An 18,864-nucleotide genomic window follows, 5' to 3' on the forward strand; every position below is an offset into this window, starting at 1 on the left:
GAACTTAAATAGTGCATTTTAAAAAAAATTAAAAAATGAAATCAATTAGGCCACCAATTTAACTAATATTTTAATTTTTTATTATTTACTATTATATGTTGACAATACATATGTGCATAGAGTTTTCTCTCATCTCTGAAATAACGGACCTGGTTGGTTTGAAGATGAAAATTTAATGGTATATTTATGTTAAATTTTACATTGACCTTCAAAATAATTAAAAAACGAACTCAATTTCCAATCAAATAAGATTTAGAAAAAGTAAGTTAGATCATAAAAAAAACATTAGTTGTAAAAGACTAAAAAAATTTGGAAAATTGGAAATTTTCTTATGAAATTGAGCGCAAAGTTTTCAGCAGAATTGTTTTATCGTTCGGATTTGTGAAATGTAGTTAATCGGTTTTCTAAAAAGTATCTCTAATAACAATAGTCTATTTTTGAAAAAGATTTTTATTTTTAAGTTTTTATTTAGTTATCAGCATCAGCAGAGCGAGCGGCTCAATACTATTAAATGTCCCTGTATATTAAAATTTATTGATATTCAAAAAATTTTTATTTTTGTTTAGGTAATTTCAATTTGTTGAGCTAATATTGAAATAATTATAAAATAAATAAAAAGATTTATTACGTAGGGTATAAAACGTACAATTTATAATACACAATATATAAAATCTTATGAATTCTTACGCATTTCGTACGAGATTCACAGAACGAAAAAGCAGGCATAATAATAGTTATTAGATCACAAAATTTTAATAAACATGAATAAATTATTAATATGCCTGCTATCAGCACAACTGGTATGAAAAAATTCGATATTCTTTTAGATTTTTCTTTCTTTTAGTAAATAATACATTCCTTAAAAGACATTTTCTACGTTTTGCTAAAAATGTTCGTTAAAAAATTTAAATAGTCGCAGCCCGCTTTTATATTTTTGATAATTATTTAACACTTATCCAATTTAATTTAGATAACATATTTGAGCGCAACGGAAGAAGTACATGCAGCTGGTGGATTGGCCTCTAGAGGTGCTATAGGGGCTGGTGTTGCAGGAAGAGCTGCAGAGGCTGGTGCAGCTGAAGTTGGTGCCGCAAGAGCAGCTACTGGTGCAGCGACTGGTGCAGCTGTAACTGGTGCTGCGGAAAGAATGGCAGGAGCTGTTGGAACAGCTTCAGTTTCTGCTGCTGATCGAGCTGGAGCTACTACAGTTGCTGCTGCGGGTGCAAGATTAGCAACTGCAACATTAACAGATGCAGCTCGAAAAGTTGCCTTACAAATTGTTGCATCTGCTAACTCCGCTGCAAGTGTAATTGATACAGCCGATGCAGACTCCAATGCAGCTATACGAAAGGCTGCCAAAGCAATTGATGGTGTTGCTAGTGTAACAATTAGAGACTTACAAAAAACTGTGGATACAATTGTATTGGGTTTGCAAGGATCTGTCAAGAAAACAACATCCCAATTAAATATGGCCTTAGACTCTGCAATTATTGGAGTTGGTTCCGATTTATTGGCTGTAGTCGCTACTGCAGAGCAAACTGTAGCAAGAGTTGGTCGAAATGTTGCTGGTCTAATCCGAGAGGCTGCTGGTGATATCGCCAGACAAGTAGTATCTACATCTGTTGGAGTAGCAAGTAGCATTGGAGGACAAAGTCTTAAGATTGCAGCTATTGCAGAAGGTGCAAGACAAGATGTACGCGCTTCACAAGCTGGAATGTTAGCAGCAACTGAGTATGCTAAGGTTCATTTAGATAATGACATTCCATTATTGCCATAGTTTTAATAATAGCGTTTTATAAATATTATTGTAATTTTTTAATTTAATAAAAAAGAATAACCATTACATATGTTTACTTAATTTATTTAAGTTAATCGAACAATTACAAGTAGGTTCAACTTGACTTCTAAGGCTCGATTACACTCTTACTACTCTTACAAATGAGTTGATATAAGCGGGTTAAAAAAACACAATTTCAATCCGATAAGAAGTTGAAAAAGAGTTTTGATCAGAAAGCAATTAGTTGTCAAAACACAAAAATGTTTTTGGAAAATCGAAAATGTTTTGCTGACATTGAATGCAAAGTTATATGTACAATTGTTTTATCTTTCGGTTTTTGTTGAATTTAGTCGATTTTCGAAAAAATGTTTTTAAGGTATTTCCAGCATGGTATTTGCAGTTTCTATGTTAAAGCAATGGTACAATTTTTTTTTCGACAGAATTTAACGAAAAATTAAATTTAAGAATTTAATAATGCTTACTATTAATTCCCAAAGTTTCAGAAATTTTGACCGTTTAAAATGGGAAATAATTATGCCAACGTCCCAATTTCGATCAATTTACGTCAAAATTAATATCTCGAAAGTGAAAATTAATTTCTAAATTTTTTTTTTAGAATTTTATTGTATAAACATTTTTTTCTACTTTTTCTTCAATATATAATAATATCATAAAAAATTGTTGGAGAGACCGGACATTTTACATGCTTTAAATGGGACATGACCCTCAAAATCGCGAACTTTGTCTTTAAATATCTCGCGATCTAAACGGTCAAAAATTATGAAATTTTTGGAATTCATAAATAAAGCTATTATAAACCCGAGAAAAAAAATTCGGCCAAATCTGTCGAAAAGTGATTTCATGCTGGTACTACCTTAATAAAAACAGTCAATTATTCTAAAGTGAAGCGCACCCGTTTATGTTTAAGATTTTTATTACCTTTTCATTTAGCTAGTAGCATCAAGACTCAGTACTTTGAAAACCCTGTTTATTACAGTTTATTGATATTCAAAAAGGTATTTGTTTTTATTTAGGTAATTCAATTTGTTGAGTTAATATTAACATTGAAATAATTTTATAATAAATAAAAAAATTTATTATGTAGGGTACATATAACATTCATTTTATAATTATTATATATAGGTAAAATATATTAAATCTTTATCTATTTCGTACGATATTCGCAGAGCTTAAGAGCAGTCTTACTAATAGTATTATTATTTGACGACTAAATTTTAATTAATATGAATAAATTATTAATATGCATGCTATCTGCACAACTGGTATGAAAACTTGTTATTCTTTTAGACAGTAAAAGTGTAAATTTTTCCCTGTACATTTCATACAAATTAATAGCTACATCTCACAAGCCATTCCATAACAGACGTTTACCACGTTGTAAACATGCCAAATATATTAAACAGTCGTGACCCGTTTTTATATTTCTGCTCATTATTTATTTATTCTCTAATTTAATTTAGATAACATATTTGAGCGCAACACAAGAAGTAAGTTTCACCGGTAGAGTACTTGGAGTTCCTTTAAGAGTTTCCACAAGATCATCTGCAGGTAGATCAACTGGTAGAACTGATGGGACAGCAGCAGCTGGAGCAGAAGCAAGAATTGGTACTGTGGAAAGGTATTGGACTGCAACTCCTAGCCGCTAAGTTTTGTAAATGCGTAAGCAAGACTGCACGCGGTATGCGTAAGATAGCGAGTTCGATTCCCGCCGTCACAACAAAAAATTAATTTTAGTTTGGAATATTTGGATTAGCGCCTAGAGGAATTTTAAGAGTTGGTACCGGAAGAAGAGTAGAGTACAGCTGGAAGTACTTTAGCAAATGAAAGTGGTGCAAGTTAACAACAACTGAGTTAGTTAAGGCTTATTTAGAAAATGGCATTCGAATTATGTCATAGTTTTATTTATAGTGTTTTATAGATATTATTGTAATTTTAAAATTTTAATAAAAAAGAATACATAAATTTTTTTTAATGCTTTAATGCTTTTAGTTTTACTTAAATGGAAAAATTTTATTAGAAACGTTTTATTTGCATAATTTAATACTTTTCGTGGTATGTGTCTTGAATTGATACAAGCTTGATCGAAAATTCAATTTATAAAATAAATACCCATCGCCAGTATTTTCTTATAAGTAGGCTGGTGTTGGTCTGCTGATCATAAATATCATTCGACATTTCAATCAAATTCGTTTTGTATCAAAATTATTTTCGATTTTTTATTATTTTTTATAGCAATTGTGTGATTTTTTATCATCTTCATGGAGTAATTACTTTTTTTCAATTCAAAGGGGAATTCAAATAATAATTATAATGATAAATTTTCATTTTAAATTTTTTGGAAAGAAATAACTTCATTTCAAGGTGTATGATTTCATTAACATATTCTTGTTTTTCGCTAAAATTTTAGTTAATAAAAGAGCACTTCTATAGCCTTAATGGGTTGCTCAGCATCGTCTTACGTCACTTAGGTCAAATTTTATGCGGGGATATTTTGGTCAAATTTAAGAGTATAAATTGTTACATGGTAAGAAATGTAAGAAATGGCGTTTACTACAATGCTGGTATTGTATAGAGAAACATACTTTAGTTATCTATGTTAGCATACGTAATATGACAGTATTGAATTGGGCCATCCACCAGAAGTATTATGGCTATCACCAACTAACTACCATACTGTATTAAATCGTCCGCCATAGCTATTGGTAATATTACTATTCCCTCAATAGCCAAATCAGTATGGCGTTCACACCGATAAAAACATATTGATATCCACAAAAAGTTTCTTACCTTATGGGTGGCATTTATTTACACAAATAAATTTTGTTATGATGCAAATTTTCGATTTGATTTTTAAAGTGAGTCATTTATCAAATAGAAAATTACATGTGTGCCTGCTTGTGTCCGTCTGTCTGTGGCACCCGTACTCGTTAAGAGCAAATATAACGAATTTTTTTTCAAAAGTAATTTAATGGAGATTGTTCTCAGCTATTTTTCAAGAAATCGGTACAGTTTGGAGAGAGATACGAGGAAAAAACCGCATTTGGTTTTTTAATTTTGTAAATTTCATTTGTAAAATATTAAATATATAGTTAGGCGGATATTAAAATCTTAGAAAAAATAGATACAATCCCCTTCAGTGGCTATTTACTTTTCATTTAAAAAAAATAAAGAAAGTTTGCATTAGCGTAAATTCTATGTTTCAATAGCTGATTTTTAAAATATGTATAAATTTTCTATCCAAATATAATAAGACCCATTTAAATTTTTATTATGTGGTGATAAAATCAAACATCTTGTGGATACGATCTCTTAATATGCTGTTGTATACCACAAACTGCACATAATGGCAGTTTTAAATGTTCTATTTAGAAGTTATTGTTATTAAACACGTTAAACAACACGCAAAAAATTTTTATACTTATAAACTATAACTATTTAACATTTCAAAAACAACACTTTTAATAAAAATAGCTTGTTCAGAATCGTAAGAACGTTTCTGTAAAATCACATTTCAATGAAAACGCTTAAAAGTTTTTTTGTGTGTATATTATTAATAGATTTCGTTAAAATCGCAACGATTGAAACATTCTAAGTCATATAATCACTCATCACATGAAATAATAATCATTTTTATTAATTATTTACGGTGGAAAAAACATTAATCGTGGGAAATCTGTAAGAAAACTTTTCCTATAAGAGATTAATAGAACATTTTATAATAGAAGCCAAAAATTTATAATAAATAGGGTCTATGAATAGTTAAAAGTACAGTGTATCAGAATAGCTTAGTGCGAGCATCGGTTAACAACATTAATTTTTTCCAATGAATTTATTAATATGATTTATGCAAATCAATTAAATTAATTTGACTACGCATTTATTATTGGGACAACTTAAATTTATTTATTCATTAAGATAATCTAATTTTACCACCGATACTGACTGTTTAAATTGTAACGTGATATATATCAATCCATGTGGCAGAGTGTATAGCTATTCCTACTCATATAGCAAAGGTCTTGGGTTCGAAACCCGGCAACGTAAAATTTTACAACTAAACACTATATTTTCATTCACCTTTAAAACGGGTCGCTACGTGTTTTCGCACCTGTTGATTTCTCATTCAATTTTCAAAATATAAATTTCTGAAAAATCACCTGTATAATATTCGGGTTTATTTGTTTGAAGAAAGTATAAAGCTACTATTAGCTTAATCTTACAAGGAGTTTGTTAACCATTCAAATTCTACGAACATTTATTATTCAATAATTATTAAAAACAATAATTTATTAGTTCATTTAAGTAATTAACCGGCGTTAAGAAGATACTTTACAAATACACCTTGCAAACCGTAGATAAACGAACTATCTCTCAAATACCATTGGTAATATTAATAATTTTTTGCACTGCCTACGGGCGCAAAATTTCTTATTTCGCCTCTGATGAAATTACCTTCAGTGAAATACATATTAAATGACTTTTTTCCAATGGTATTCATATAAGTTCAATTTTGTTTACCATATCTTTTATGAAAACATATTATATTAGCTAATAATATAGAAAATAATTTAATCTTGAATGTTTCACAAATAGTCTTTATATACCTTCCACATGTATGCCACCATTATGTCACAATGGCTGTTCCTTGTTCGAAAGAAAATCAACCAAAAGCACAAACACACTCAGAGTAATATACGTTCACTCCCTCATAGTCTTCATCTGATATTTTCTCTTAGTCACTATCACACAATACACCACATTAACCACCTTGAACACAGCCTCCTTCTTCTATAATTCCCGTAGCCCAAACTCATTGCACAGTAAGAGTATACAATACAGGGGAGAGTGCAGTACCAGATATCAAAATTTACATGTATGTACATACATATTGAAAGCACTTTCTAAAGTTTAACAAGTGAAATAGCCGTTTTTTTAGCACTTTTATTTCTACTCACCATAGTAGGCATTATTTGAAAATTTAAATACTAAATACTTATCGATTAAGTCAATTTTTTCGAATATCATTTCATTGTTTCTGCGACTACGTAGGATATGGTTTAAAACACAAAACACAACATAAATTAATAATTTTTTTTACCACTAAGAAATATTATTTTATTTCTATATTAGAAGCAATGTACATCGATCATCAATTTCTCGGTTGCTTACTTCTCAGTATTTAAAATTTATCTTCATATGGTTACTATTTCGTGAATTGTTGAGGTATGAAAAAATGATTGAAGGTATATTTAAGTCGGGGTACTACACATTACCCTAGCTATATGTACGTACATAGGGCGAGAAAGAGTGTTGTTGTTGCTGTTTTGAGTATTTATTGTGACAGCAATACGGATTTATTATTAGATTTATATTTCACGGATTGGGAAAGTCATTTTCTATGTCTTATCGAAATTATTTGCATTTCATTCAGATTTTCTAAGTAAACTGATTGCGAATAATTTGTTACGAAATGATAATGTCACTGTTTATTATACAAAATTTTATAGATTCAAATCAATTTTCTTTTGAATAATGCTTGTGGTTTATTTCAAAGGGGCGGTAACTTTAGACAAATGACGGATTCGACGTAACAAAAGATTATAGGTAAAAATTGTTGGTTATATTTTTTTGTAATGACTTCTTACCACTTTCAAGAAGCATAGTGAAATTAACGATTTAAGTAGAAGAAATTTAAAGGAAAATCTAATAAAATCGAACAATACTCAAATATTCAAATTATATCGAATTTTGCTAAACCACGTATGGAACCCTACTAAATATAGGTTAAATATGTGGTCGATTTAAACCAATCTTTAATAAGTTTAAGGAAAGTATGGGCTTGGATCTAAAATTTACCATAATGATGAACAGTAGCGCAAAAATAAGAGCACAGATAAAAAGTTTGACCCAAAATTAGTGGGTTTCAAAAAAAATTCCATTCAGATCGGATAAAATTTAGCTGTGTTATCAATATAGTAGATTTTTTGAACTTGATGACGTCATCAAATTCCATTAATTTTAATTTGGCTCTATAACATCAAAATTTTGTCCAATTTTGATTAACAAAGTATGAAATTGTACTAAATTTGGGTCATTATTTTCAAATTTGTGGTCAAAATAAACCTACCTCTAACATGTTTCAAGAAAGTGTAGCTCTGGATGTGAAATTTAGCAGAAAAGATGAACGATAGCAAAAAACTAACAATACACATGAAAAGTTTATCCCAAAATTAGTGGGTTTAAAAAAAATTCCATTCAGATCGGATAAAGTTTGGTTAGGTTATAAATAAAATATATTTTTTTAACTTGATGACGTCATCAAATTCCAAAAAATTAATTTGGCACTATAATATCCAAATTTTGAAAGTCGTTGGCTTGAAACCCAGTCACATCAGTTTAAAAAAAAACTAGCGATGGTTCCTTGTGTCAAATACTCTCTCAATCATCATGGATCGTTAGAAAATTTTGTGCGATTCTTGGGACCTTGATTCGTTCAAAAATTGTAAAAAGTTTCAGTTTCAAATATCCTTTAGGGAATATTTAAAATAGTTTAAACTTTAAAATGCACTTGCTTCAAATTATTAAAAGAATTATTTTTCCCGTGAAAAGTAAATATGATGAAAATCCGAATGAAAAACAAATATACAAGCGTAATTTATACATGTATGATGGTGTATATGTAATAAAGCTACTATACACGGCCTTTCCAAGTTACCACAAATGTTGTCTCCTATGGTTATATTAGTTTTTAGTTCCGTGTAATTATCTTGTATTTGCCAATCTTTTTTCTATCAGAAAATATTTAAATTACTGATATAATATTTAAAATTGTTTGGGAAATGAAATTGTAATATATGGGTTATTTTTTGTTCTGTTCTAAAATTTATATTCAAATAAATTCATTGAAAAATATATATAAAATTATCCATTCAGTAATTAAAAAGTATAGCATGGCAGTAACAATTTAGTGAGTTTTACCAATAAAAGCAGGGAAAGTTTCTTTCTAAATTATTTATATGTACACTTCTGTTTTTATAACTTATTTTATTTGCTTATAAATTTTACTGGGATGGATTTATAGTACTTAAAAAAATTACTGGATTGAAGTAAACGCGATTACTTGGTTTATAACTTCACAGTATATAGAGAAGTTTTTGCCATCGGCTCGAAAACCTCACATATCATTCGTTTTCAACATATCATTTCGTTTCATGCTGAAAAGATAGCCAAAACAAGTGGGTAAAAATAGGTGCTTTGGGTGAGGAGAAAAATCACACCTTTTTTTAATATTAAGAAATTGGAAAGGCCCCTGCAATATTAGATAGGAAAATGGCTCTTTGTGAAATTTTTTCTAACCAACCCTAAACTGTTCTTTGGATTATTCTAATGAAATGTTCTCACGGCCAAAAACAATTTTAACGAGTTGTTTTTTAGCTTCGGGCGATCAAAGCTACATATTTATTGTAGTTTTAGCATATGACAAGAAAAATGGCTTTCTGAAAAAATTTTTCTAATCGCCATTAAAATGTTCTTCAGATCCTTCTAATCAAAAACTCTCACGGCCACAAAAATTTTTAACGAGTTACTTTCGATCCACGGCGATCAAAGTTATATTATATTTATAGTACGATGGAAAATTTCTTAGAAAACTTTTCTTGTGAACTATCCAAAAATCTACTGGTTTTATTGAAAAAGCTTAGGCTTTGTTAAGAAATTGATAGGTCGGGCGATGATGCAGAAAACTGGTAATTCTTTTTCGTTACAAAAATATTTTTCATGTCCCTTGTTTCATGTTGTTTTCATTCAACACGGTCAAGGTTTCAATTTTCCTTCGAAAACAAAATATTTTTTTTAATGCATTTTAAATCATCATCCGAAAAATTACAAAAAAAGATGTGTAAAAGAAATTTCAAAGTGAAAACCATTAATAAAATCTATAATAAATTTTTCGGTTGAATAATAATTCCTTTATACTGTATTTATTTAATTTAATACATTTAAAAAAGTAATAAACGATAGAAAATCTTATGTCAAAATGATATTTACAACTGCAGCGATACAACAAATATATATCTTTCACTGTACACGAGAAAAATCAATTTAAGGTGTTTATGATCTTTAGAAGTGAGGCGAATAAAGTTGAGAAAAAATAAATATACAGCAATACTGTCATACTGTATGTGTACCTACTTTCGTTAGTTAAATATATGTCATACTCAGTAAATTAATAAAAACTTGTGATAGAAATATGGTGGAATTAGTTAAAATGAATTTAATTGCTAAGAATATTTTTCTGTTTTAATATTTTCATTCTCAAACATCATTCAATAATCAACGTTATCAAATTATTTAACAAAATACATTTACTAATAATTATGTAGAGGCTTTGATTTACAATGTGAAACGAATGTACAGAAAGTGCAAGCAAATCTCTCAACATGCGACTAAAGATTACCAAATGGTTAACGTGAGTGCTGAAATAATTGTGCTAGTAAGTAGTAAAATGCTTAAATTTTACTAATTGAAATAAAAAAATTATAAATCTTATTTTATACGATATTATTAAAAGTTGATTTTCGGCGTGACTACGATAACTTTGTTACAGTACGTTATAAAAAAAAAACGTGGATTACAGACAGAAAATAAAATTCGATTAATAAAAAAATACACCCTTAAAATTTCCACTCGATTACATGATAATACGATTTAAAATGTCCGGTTTGATGGTGTACATGGTGTATTTTTATTTTAAATGATCATTCAACTGAATTATTTCTATACACCACCGTGATCAAATTCCTTTCTTATGCTTTTTTTCTTCCCTATTAAACGTTTTGATTGTGTGTATAATTTATAATACTTAAAACTTAATGTGAAAAATATCGTTTAAACTTTAATTTTTTATTTCCATCATAAATATTTTCAAATTCAAATGTAGAAGAGACTTCATGTGCATAAGGTATACTTCGATTATAAAAATACTTAGCCTATGTTTATTAACTCAAGTTTTGAGTTGAAATTTAAGTTAATAATTATTTGTATAGGTAAGTAAAGGCTAAGTTAAATGGAAATCCGAAAATATAATGGCAGTTGGAGAATGCTTCCTGAACAATAAATTTCAGTTACTCCCCTCGGATTACAAAAAAAAGCAATATAGTGGCCCTATCTTGAAGTTTAGAAGTAGAAATCAATTATCTCGATAAACATTGGTTGTGCGAGGAAAAAAGCTATCGCAAAAATTGTCTGGATTCATATTTCTAGTTTAATTAATTGTTAATTAATTAGACATTTGCCACACAATTTACACGTAAAAAATTGAAAATTAATCATAACAACCACCTTTTACGCCAAAATTATTCGCTAGAAGCGCTAGCGTCGAGTAAATTGTCCCTACCATAACTACGCATCCCACGGATAAAATAACTTAATTGTTAAATATATAAAATTTCCAGCAATGGTTAAAAATTTAGTTCAATATTCAGTGAGAAGGGAAACTTAAAAATGTTCATTCTGATATATGATGAAAATTCAAAAAAATTTATTCACAGAATTAATCGAAATTCTACGCTATTAACAATATGTATTTTAAATATTAGGGCCCTACGGTATGGTAATATTTCTCACGCCTTATACTTCTTTTAAGAAGAAAATGCAATCTTTTAAAGAATTCAAAAATATTTATATATACACAGATGAAAAATAAATTCCCTCGAATTTTCGTTACATTAGGGGAACCAAACAATCTTTCTGTATATAGATTCCACACGTGTAAGAGTAGATTGATGAGATATTTCTTATCAATCATGGTTAAACGTTTCTCATGTTCACAAAATAAGTGTTTTCATTTCCGCTCAAATAATTGAAAGAAAAATACAAAATTTATTATTTACAGAAAATATGTGTAATTTCATGTTAAATAAAACTTGTTCTAGTCTTAAACTATTTCCACTTCGTAAACTTTTAGTTAGGTCAATGAATCAAAAAGTTACATGTTTACAGTAAGTTGAATAATTGTAATTTCCATAAATCTAGATTACATTTTATAATCCCTTCTAGAATCATGCATTAAATCAATGAAAGTAAGGAAATAAACTTTTACGTATAAATACATACTAAAATTATGTGTTTGATATTAAACGAATTTGTTTGATACACATTGATTGTTAAACGATGTTTTGAAATTAAATAATAAAAAAAATTAACTGCAAATCAATTTCGATGACTCTCATAAAAAAAGATCAATTTTCATAACATTTTTGAATATAATAATCAGGTATGTAATTCAATATACGCTGTTAAAAAAGTACACAATGTTCTTAAAATATTGACGGTGAAATGAAGATAGTTTTATCCACACTTTTCATAAACTACGGTGTTTGACTTTTTAATGATATAAAGAAGTAGCTAGAGTAATTGCGGAGCAACTACCTTAAATTAAATTTCGATATTTAACAAATGCTCTGTATAAAAGTAACATAAGTAACAAATTTTTGTTGTAACATAATATGTTAGGTAAATAACCAGCCACCCACAATCGATCTCATTATAAAAGTAATCAAATTTATGTAACACTTTAATTAATATTGATGTTATTATATCAATTTAATATAATATCTTAAGGCAATATTATATGGGTTAGAAACTAATTTACCTGTACCAAACTAATAACTTGTACTTGAATGTTGTTGACATAGGTATGTTATATGTGTACATATAATGTAACAATGTCTAACTCTATACTCTCTATCCATTTATGAACGGTTTTCTATTAAGAACGAAAGTTAGAACTATAAAGTTTAATTTAGGAAAAAGTACAAGCTTCATCGACACTACCCCATTCCAGATTAATCAGAGTAGTTGATTCGTATTAATGATATCAGCAAATGAAAATAATGTAATAAATGGTGAGAGGCCAGACCCGGACTTCCAGCTTAAGTTCAAATAATTTGCATGTGTGTTTCAATACTCATATCCACACTTTATATTGATAATTATCACTTTATCTTTATTAAATTATTATTGGTTTTAACTTTAAGTTGCTGAGGAAGTTCTAAGTAAATGACGAAACGTTCAACTTATTCTAATTAATTCATATATTCTGCTAGTCCTATTTTCCAAATTTTATAATAATTTTATCGATATTATTTACATTGTGCTGTCCATCGATCCTATGGTTGATCGATACTATTTTGCTGGTATCATAGGTTACACTGAGAGAGTATGGAATGTCGATAAAATATCCTTTCATACAAACAAATTCTTACAATATCTGACATGCAACGATTCGATCATTCTCAATGTAAAACCATTGATTATATACTTGACGACATGTTTCTGTTAGAAAGCATATTTTGAATCAATATAGAATAATTTGTTTAATTTGTGTCAGGCATTTTAACCCGTCAGTATTCGCGCCAACCGTGCGGTAATCTTCAGTCGTGTAATAAAAGTAATGATAATAATAATAATAATGGGCTTTACCCTCCGTTTTCCAGATATCTATCTATAACAGAGATATTTATCAATATACAATTAAATTTTTTATGATGTGTGTGGAGTCGGAGTGAGAAAATGAATTGAAATCGATGTCACGAGAGTGTTTCATAATATTGTTTTTGTATAACGGAATCTACATTTTTCGAAAACTAGGTCTTGTTTTCTCTGATTATTTAAAAAAATAGTCTTTGTAAGAAGATAATGATACAAGCTTGAATATTTGACTCTCTTTAGATTCGAATTATTCATAAAACAAGAAAAACAAATCAAATTAAAGTCTGCTGTTTATTATTGCCAGTGTTCATAAAATCAAGTCAATCTAAATGAGATTAATATATGGGTATTAAATTTAAAGTGAAAAAATAAATTTAAAACTTATGGAGAAGTAAATGACCCTCATAAAATAGAAACTTACAAAAAACATTAAAAGGTTAAAGAAAACCCTGAAAATATGGTGGTAGTTCAATTTTATAACAAGAAAAGAAAATAAAAACAATAAGAAAATCTTATTTTAATGACTTCAACTATTACACTACAAAATTATATATTTGGTGTTAGTGGTATCCCTTGTGTATTCATTTATTTTCCATATCACAAAATACATTTTTTGGTTTTTATGTTTATCCTTCAATTGAAAAATATAAATTTGCATAATTTTGAATTATCCTGACGTAAACAATTAAATAATTTGTGTTGTATCTCGAAAACTTCTTGACCTATACGTAAAATTAAAATGAGACAAATCGAAATTCATTTTTCGATCTATGCCAAGAATAGATAGATCTACAAGTTTGATTAATTTGGTTAGAAAAGGTATTTCAGAGCTTAGAAGCCCCAAATTAGAAACAACAAAAAAATACTGTATAAGCGAAAAAAGATACTACACAGCTTTGGAACCCCGGTAGTCTTGGACGAAATTTTTTTGATTCAAGTTTTCTCAATAAAAATTAATGAATGGGCAATTCCACGTCTTTCAATTTATTTGAGGTAGTTCTAGAGTCTTCCCATGTGTATTCAACCTTTTATAGATATCTACTGTTTACCATACCGTACAGTTCACTTGACATTTTTTCTTTCGAGGTTTAGCTTTCTTCGTTTCCGCGACAATTTTGGAAACATTCTTTTCCTCTTTAAACAGATTTTCACATGAAATTCATTTACCTTTTAAAATTAAATTCCTTAATGCATATAAGTACACTTCAGTTGTTCAGCTTCGAGTTCTCCTATGTCGGTTGAGCTTAAAACCAGATACATCGTTCCGGCTAATTCAGAAAGTTTTGTCCCAACATAAAAGAGTGAAACAGCAACTCCGTTTCACGTCAATCAAATCGTGCAGTTGTTTCAGGTTACTCAATTAGAGTACATAATTTCACTGGTAGGTATTTTACGAATAAAGTAGGTTGGCTTTGTGAAATATAAGCAGACGACATTTGTTTGGGATACCTGTAACCTGAATTTTTGCATTACCTAGTCATATTCGCCAACTGATTCAATAAGGAATTGCGTAAGCTACCTTCAAGTGAGATTAGATATTGAGTCGATTCCAGACAAAAAACTTCCAAGTTTTCTTTCTATTCCATCTAAGTGCTTGTTAAATGATGATTAATCCACCACTTCTTATGGAAATTAATAAAATACACGCCTAGTAAAAACACAGATTTGATGTTGTTATTACACTCTAAGATTTCCCATTTTGTTTTTATCGTTCATCATTTTCAGCAAATGTGTTAAATGGTACAAAAAAAATTACCCACTCACTCACTAAAACATAGACAGCAGAGCAGATTCACTCATTCATTCATTTCTAACCATTAGAGTTTGTTGTGTAATTTGATGAAATAAGTATTAAACGAACGAAAGACATACCATACGAGAAAAAAAAACCAGTGTTTGGTGGTGAGAAATAATAAATAAATGAATAGAGGAATAATAATAAAGAGAGGTAGATAGAGAATATAAAAATATATGTATATTAGACAAAGATAACGTGACAAAAAAATAGATGAACAGATTTAATGATCACGAGAGATGAGAACAGTTGAACATCATCAAATTATTTTCTGAAGTATGATAATGTAGAGATCTTCCAAATAAAAGTAAGAAAAAAAAGGACTTTAACCATATATATTATTATGAAGAAATTGAACAGTAAGATTTTAATTTTATTATGATAGAGAGAATGTAGTACCAGGGATAAGAATTTAAGTTTGTATCAAGGTCTTTTTACCCCAGGCGCAAAAAGAGGGGTGTTATAAGTTTGACCGCTGTTGTAAGTACATGTGTGTGTGGGATTCGGCGGGGATTTAATTTTGTCGATTTCATTTATTGAGGCCATATTTTTGAATATAACAATGGAAAAAGTCTTTATAGATCTAATACTTGTCATGCAAGGTAAAACATATGGAAATAAAGATAAATTGTCATAATGTACCCTGGATCACATCCTAATGTACCCAGGATCGTCCTAACCGATTTTACTAGAAGACGCCTACTTCATTATGTTTTATTTACTGCTCACCTTGGAAAACTGTACGTGATTGAGGCATTGAAAATGCTACAAGTTCCTCTTACAGGCATCTTTTGCTAGAAGCGTCCTAAAATATGTTCAAGTGGTATTTTTGTTGAGTCGGAATGAAAGAAAATTTTTTGTATACTCGACTGCACGACACAAAGGAGTGGCAATGTTTATCCACTTGTACAACGCCAACCTGTATATTTATAGGATAATCTATGGTAGATACAAAATAATTGTAAAATTAAATGCGTACTTATTATCATGTATCACAGATACAATATGTTGTTTGATTCAAGGTACATGATTGTGAGTCTCTCAAGTGAAAATTTTGTTGCTTTAAAAAACTAAAAATTGTTGTTTTCATTTTACTTAACCAAAATGTACCAGGATAATCATTTTCTTGATTGCTTGCCTTCTAGAAAGAAAACTATATCCTCAGTTGGTAACACACATTACCTTCGACTTTTTATCTATGTTCTACCATAATAATTGACTTGATTATAATTGCAAATGTAAATGAAATTGAAATTGTTATCTTTATTTTTTAATACCACTGTAATAATATACTTTAGAAATAAGACATATTTTAATTTATAAAATTCCTGTTTTTATTACAATGGATTTTCTTAATTATCTTAAATGATCTTATGGAATTTATGAAATTATATGTTTATGATTGTAAAGTGAAGATTTAAGGACGTGCGAGCACTGTGACATCGGTAAATATTCCTACTGGCATTAAATTATTCAGTATTTTATGCATTTTCTTTTTGGAAAATGGCTTTTGTCTTTGGTAAAACTTACCGAAACTGAAGATTCAACTGTTCTCGAGTATATCAAAGTCCCCATATTAACAAAAACACCTATTCAACAAGATTCCAGAAAATGCAGGAAAAAAAATTTCATTGCAAACTCTACGGATATTTTTTTTGATAATAAAAGTTCAGAATAGAAGTTTTTAACGTCATCCAAATCCAAAAAGATTAATTTTGGCCGCGTGTATAAATTCTTTCTCGGAATACATAGATTCAGAATGTTTAACCGAATGCGTCTTTTAAAAACAACGTTCGTCCTTTTTAGGCACGCATGTTTCTCAGTTCCGGCAAAAAGTGTTGGCAATTCAAGCGATATAAAGTGTAGACATATTTGCTTTTTGCGATTCTGGTAGAAACTTAAATTTTGGCGCTGAAGGGGTGGATTGTGAATCTGAATATGTTTCTACGGGTGGATTAATGAATATTGATTTATGAATCCAATTTTTATGAAAATATTAGTATCGAATTAAGATTTAATAATCGATATAATCAAAATAAGTTTCAAATAAAGCACAAAATAAAAGAAACTAATACTTTCTAATAAATGTTATCCACTAATGCCTCATTATGTTAAATCAATAATGCCATCAAAGATTTAAAAAAAAGAAAAGTTTAATCAAAATAAGTAATAATTTTATCTCCTACACAAACGAAAAAACTGTTGATGCGTAGTTCTAGAGTGGAAAATAAATGGTAGTATCTTTTAATATTTTATCGGTTTCATGTGTAAAATAATGTAGGTAGAGATATACTAACATACGTAAATATGTATATATATACATAAGCTAGATTCAATACTATTGGGAAACCATTACGTAAGTAAACTAAGAACGTTAGTTACTCCATTTAATGTTAGCGAAAACGATCGACCCCTTTTAAATGCCATCTAAATCCGTGTTCCGTAATATATTTTACAATTTGAAATATACATATATATATATATATATATATATATACTTACTGAAATTATAATCTGCCCATTTCAATATCATCTATTTAATTAACTGGTAGGAATAACATTGAAATCTGATTTGTTATACCTACCTAGGTTTTTTTTCTTTGAAGTTTCAAAATGTAAGGAATTTGAATCAATTGGAGAACAAAATTCAAAACATGGTATTAACATTAATACTCATATAACAATTCGAGTCTCCAAATTTCCGTTACCAGTGGTTCCAAGAAGCATTACTTGTGAAATAATCTTTCAAAACTTCCATGGTTGAAAGGCAAGGCTAAGCAAATTCAGCAAATAACACATAAATCACAGATTATAATTTATTACATAAATAGATAGGCAACTCTACTGTACATGAAATGTTGTCCAAAAAGCCTCCTGGAGAAAGGCACTTACAATAAACTATTTTTTTTTAATGGCAGGAATTAGGTACTATTCGAAATATTTCTATTCAGTTTATCTTTTTTTTTTTTTAATTTTTTTTGTATTTATTTGTTTTCTAATTATTAAAGTGAAGTTTTTTAAATAAAATGACAAATATAAATAAAATAATAATTTATTGCAATATTTGAAATAAAATAGCATATTTATTTTAATATTAACATTATTATTAACAATTAATTATTAGTTTGATGTCAGTTAAATGCAATATAAAACCATTTTATTTCGTTAATAGTCAATTATAATGACAATTAAACACTACCTAAATTTAATCAACACGATTACAAAAGACCTATGCGCTAAAATAAACCCAGTACATACCATAAAAAAAATCGGAAAATAATATAAACACACCTAAAACGACTAAATTACACTTATTAGTTAACGAACAGGGGCACAATGCCCAAAATACTTAAATGCCACTATTCAAAAAATCCACAAAATATTAATTAAATTAAGACAATCACTTGAGAATACACACAAAGAAATTTAACGACCCATGGAAACGACCCAACAAATCCATTGAAATGGATAAATTATTATCAAAACTAGTAGATGGCCTTACACGAATATAACGTGTAAAGCCACCTGGAGAAAGGCACCTTTAGAGAGCTAAAATAGTAAAAATTTTACAGGGATTTGCAGATCAGTTTTAAATTAAATCTATAATCTGTGACATAAATTAAAAATTGAAAGAAATATCCGACACAAAATAAGGTCTGATCAATTCGTTTGTAACATCGTAGCTCCTAAACAGAGATTTTAATTTTTTTATTTGTTAGAATGGTAATTTGATCTAAACTATTCTAAGCTATGTTTTAAGAAAATCTGCTTAGCCGATTAA

General features: G+C 28.8%; 1 protein-coding gene across 1 annotated transcript; it reads left to right on the forward strand.

The window, feature by feature from the left end:
• The first annotated feature begins 761 nt into the window (after positions 1-761).
• Positions 762-3,444, forward strand: LOC123298639. Its single transcript, XM_044880731.1, has 3 exons — positions 762-800; positions 971-1,741; positions 3,259-3,444. Exons 1-3 carry the CDS (start codon positions 762-764, stop codon positions 3,442-3,444), a joined length of 996 nt encoding a protein of 331 aa, XP_044736666.1.
• The last annotated feature ends 15,420 nt before the right edge of the window (positions 3,445-18,864 follow it).

This window comes from Chrysoperla carnea, chromosome 4 (assembly GCF_905475395.1).
Source record: "Chrysoperla carnea chromosome 4, inChrCarn1.1, whole genome shotgun sequence".
NCBI classification, from domain to species: Eukaryota; Metazoa; Arthropoda; class Insecta; order Neuroptera; family Chrysopidae; genus Chrysoperla; species Chrysoperla carnea.

Coding starts and splice junctions, on each gene's coding strand:
- LOC123298639 (XM_044880731.1), top strand. CDS start 762: ATGAATAAATTATTAATATGCCTGCTATCAGCACAACTG. Junction 801..970: donor GCCTGCTATCAGCACAACTG/GTATGAAAAAAT, acceptor AATTTAATTTAG/ATAACATATTTGAGCGCAAC. Junction 1,742..3,258: donor CAGCAACTGAGTATGCTAAG/GTTCATTTAGAT, acceptor AATTTAATTTAG/ATAACATATTTGAGCGCAAC.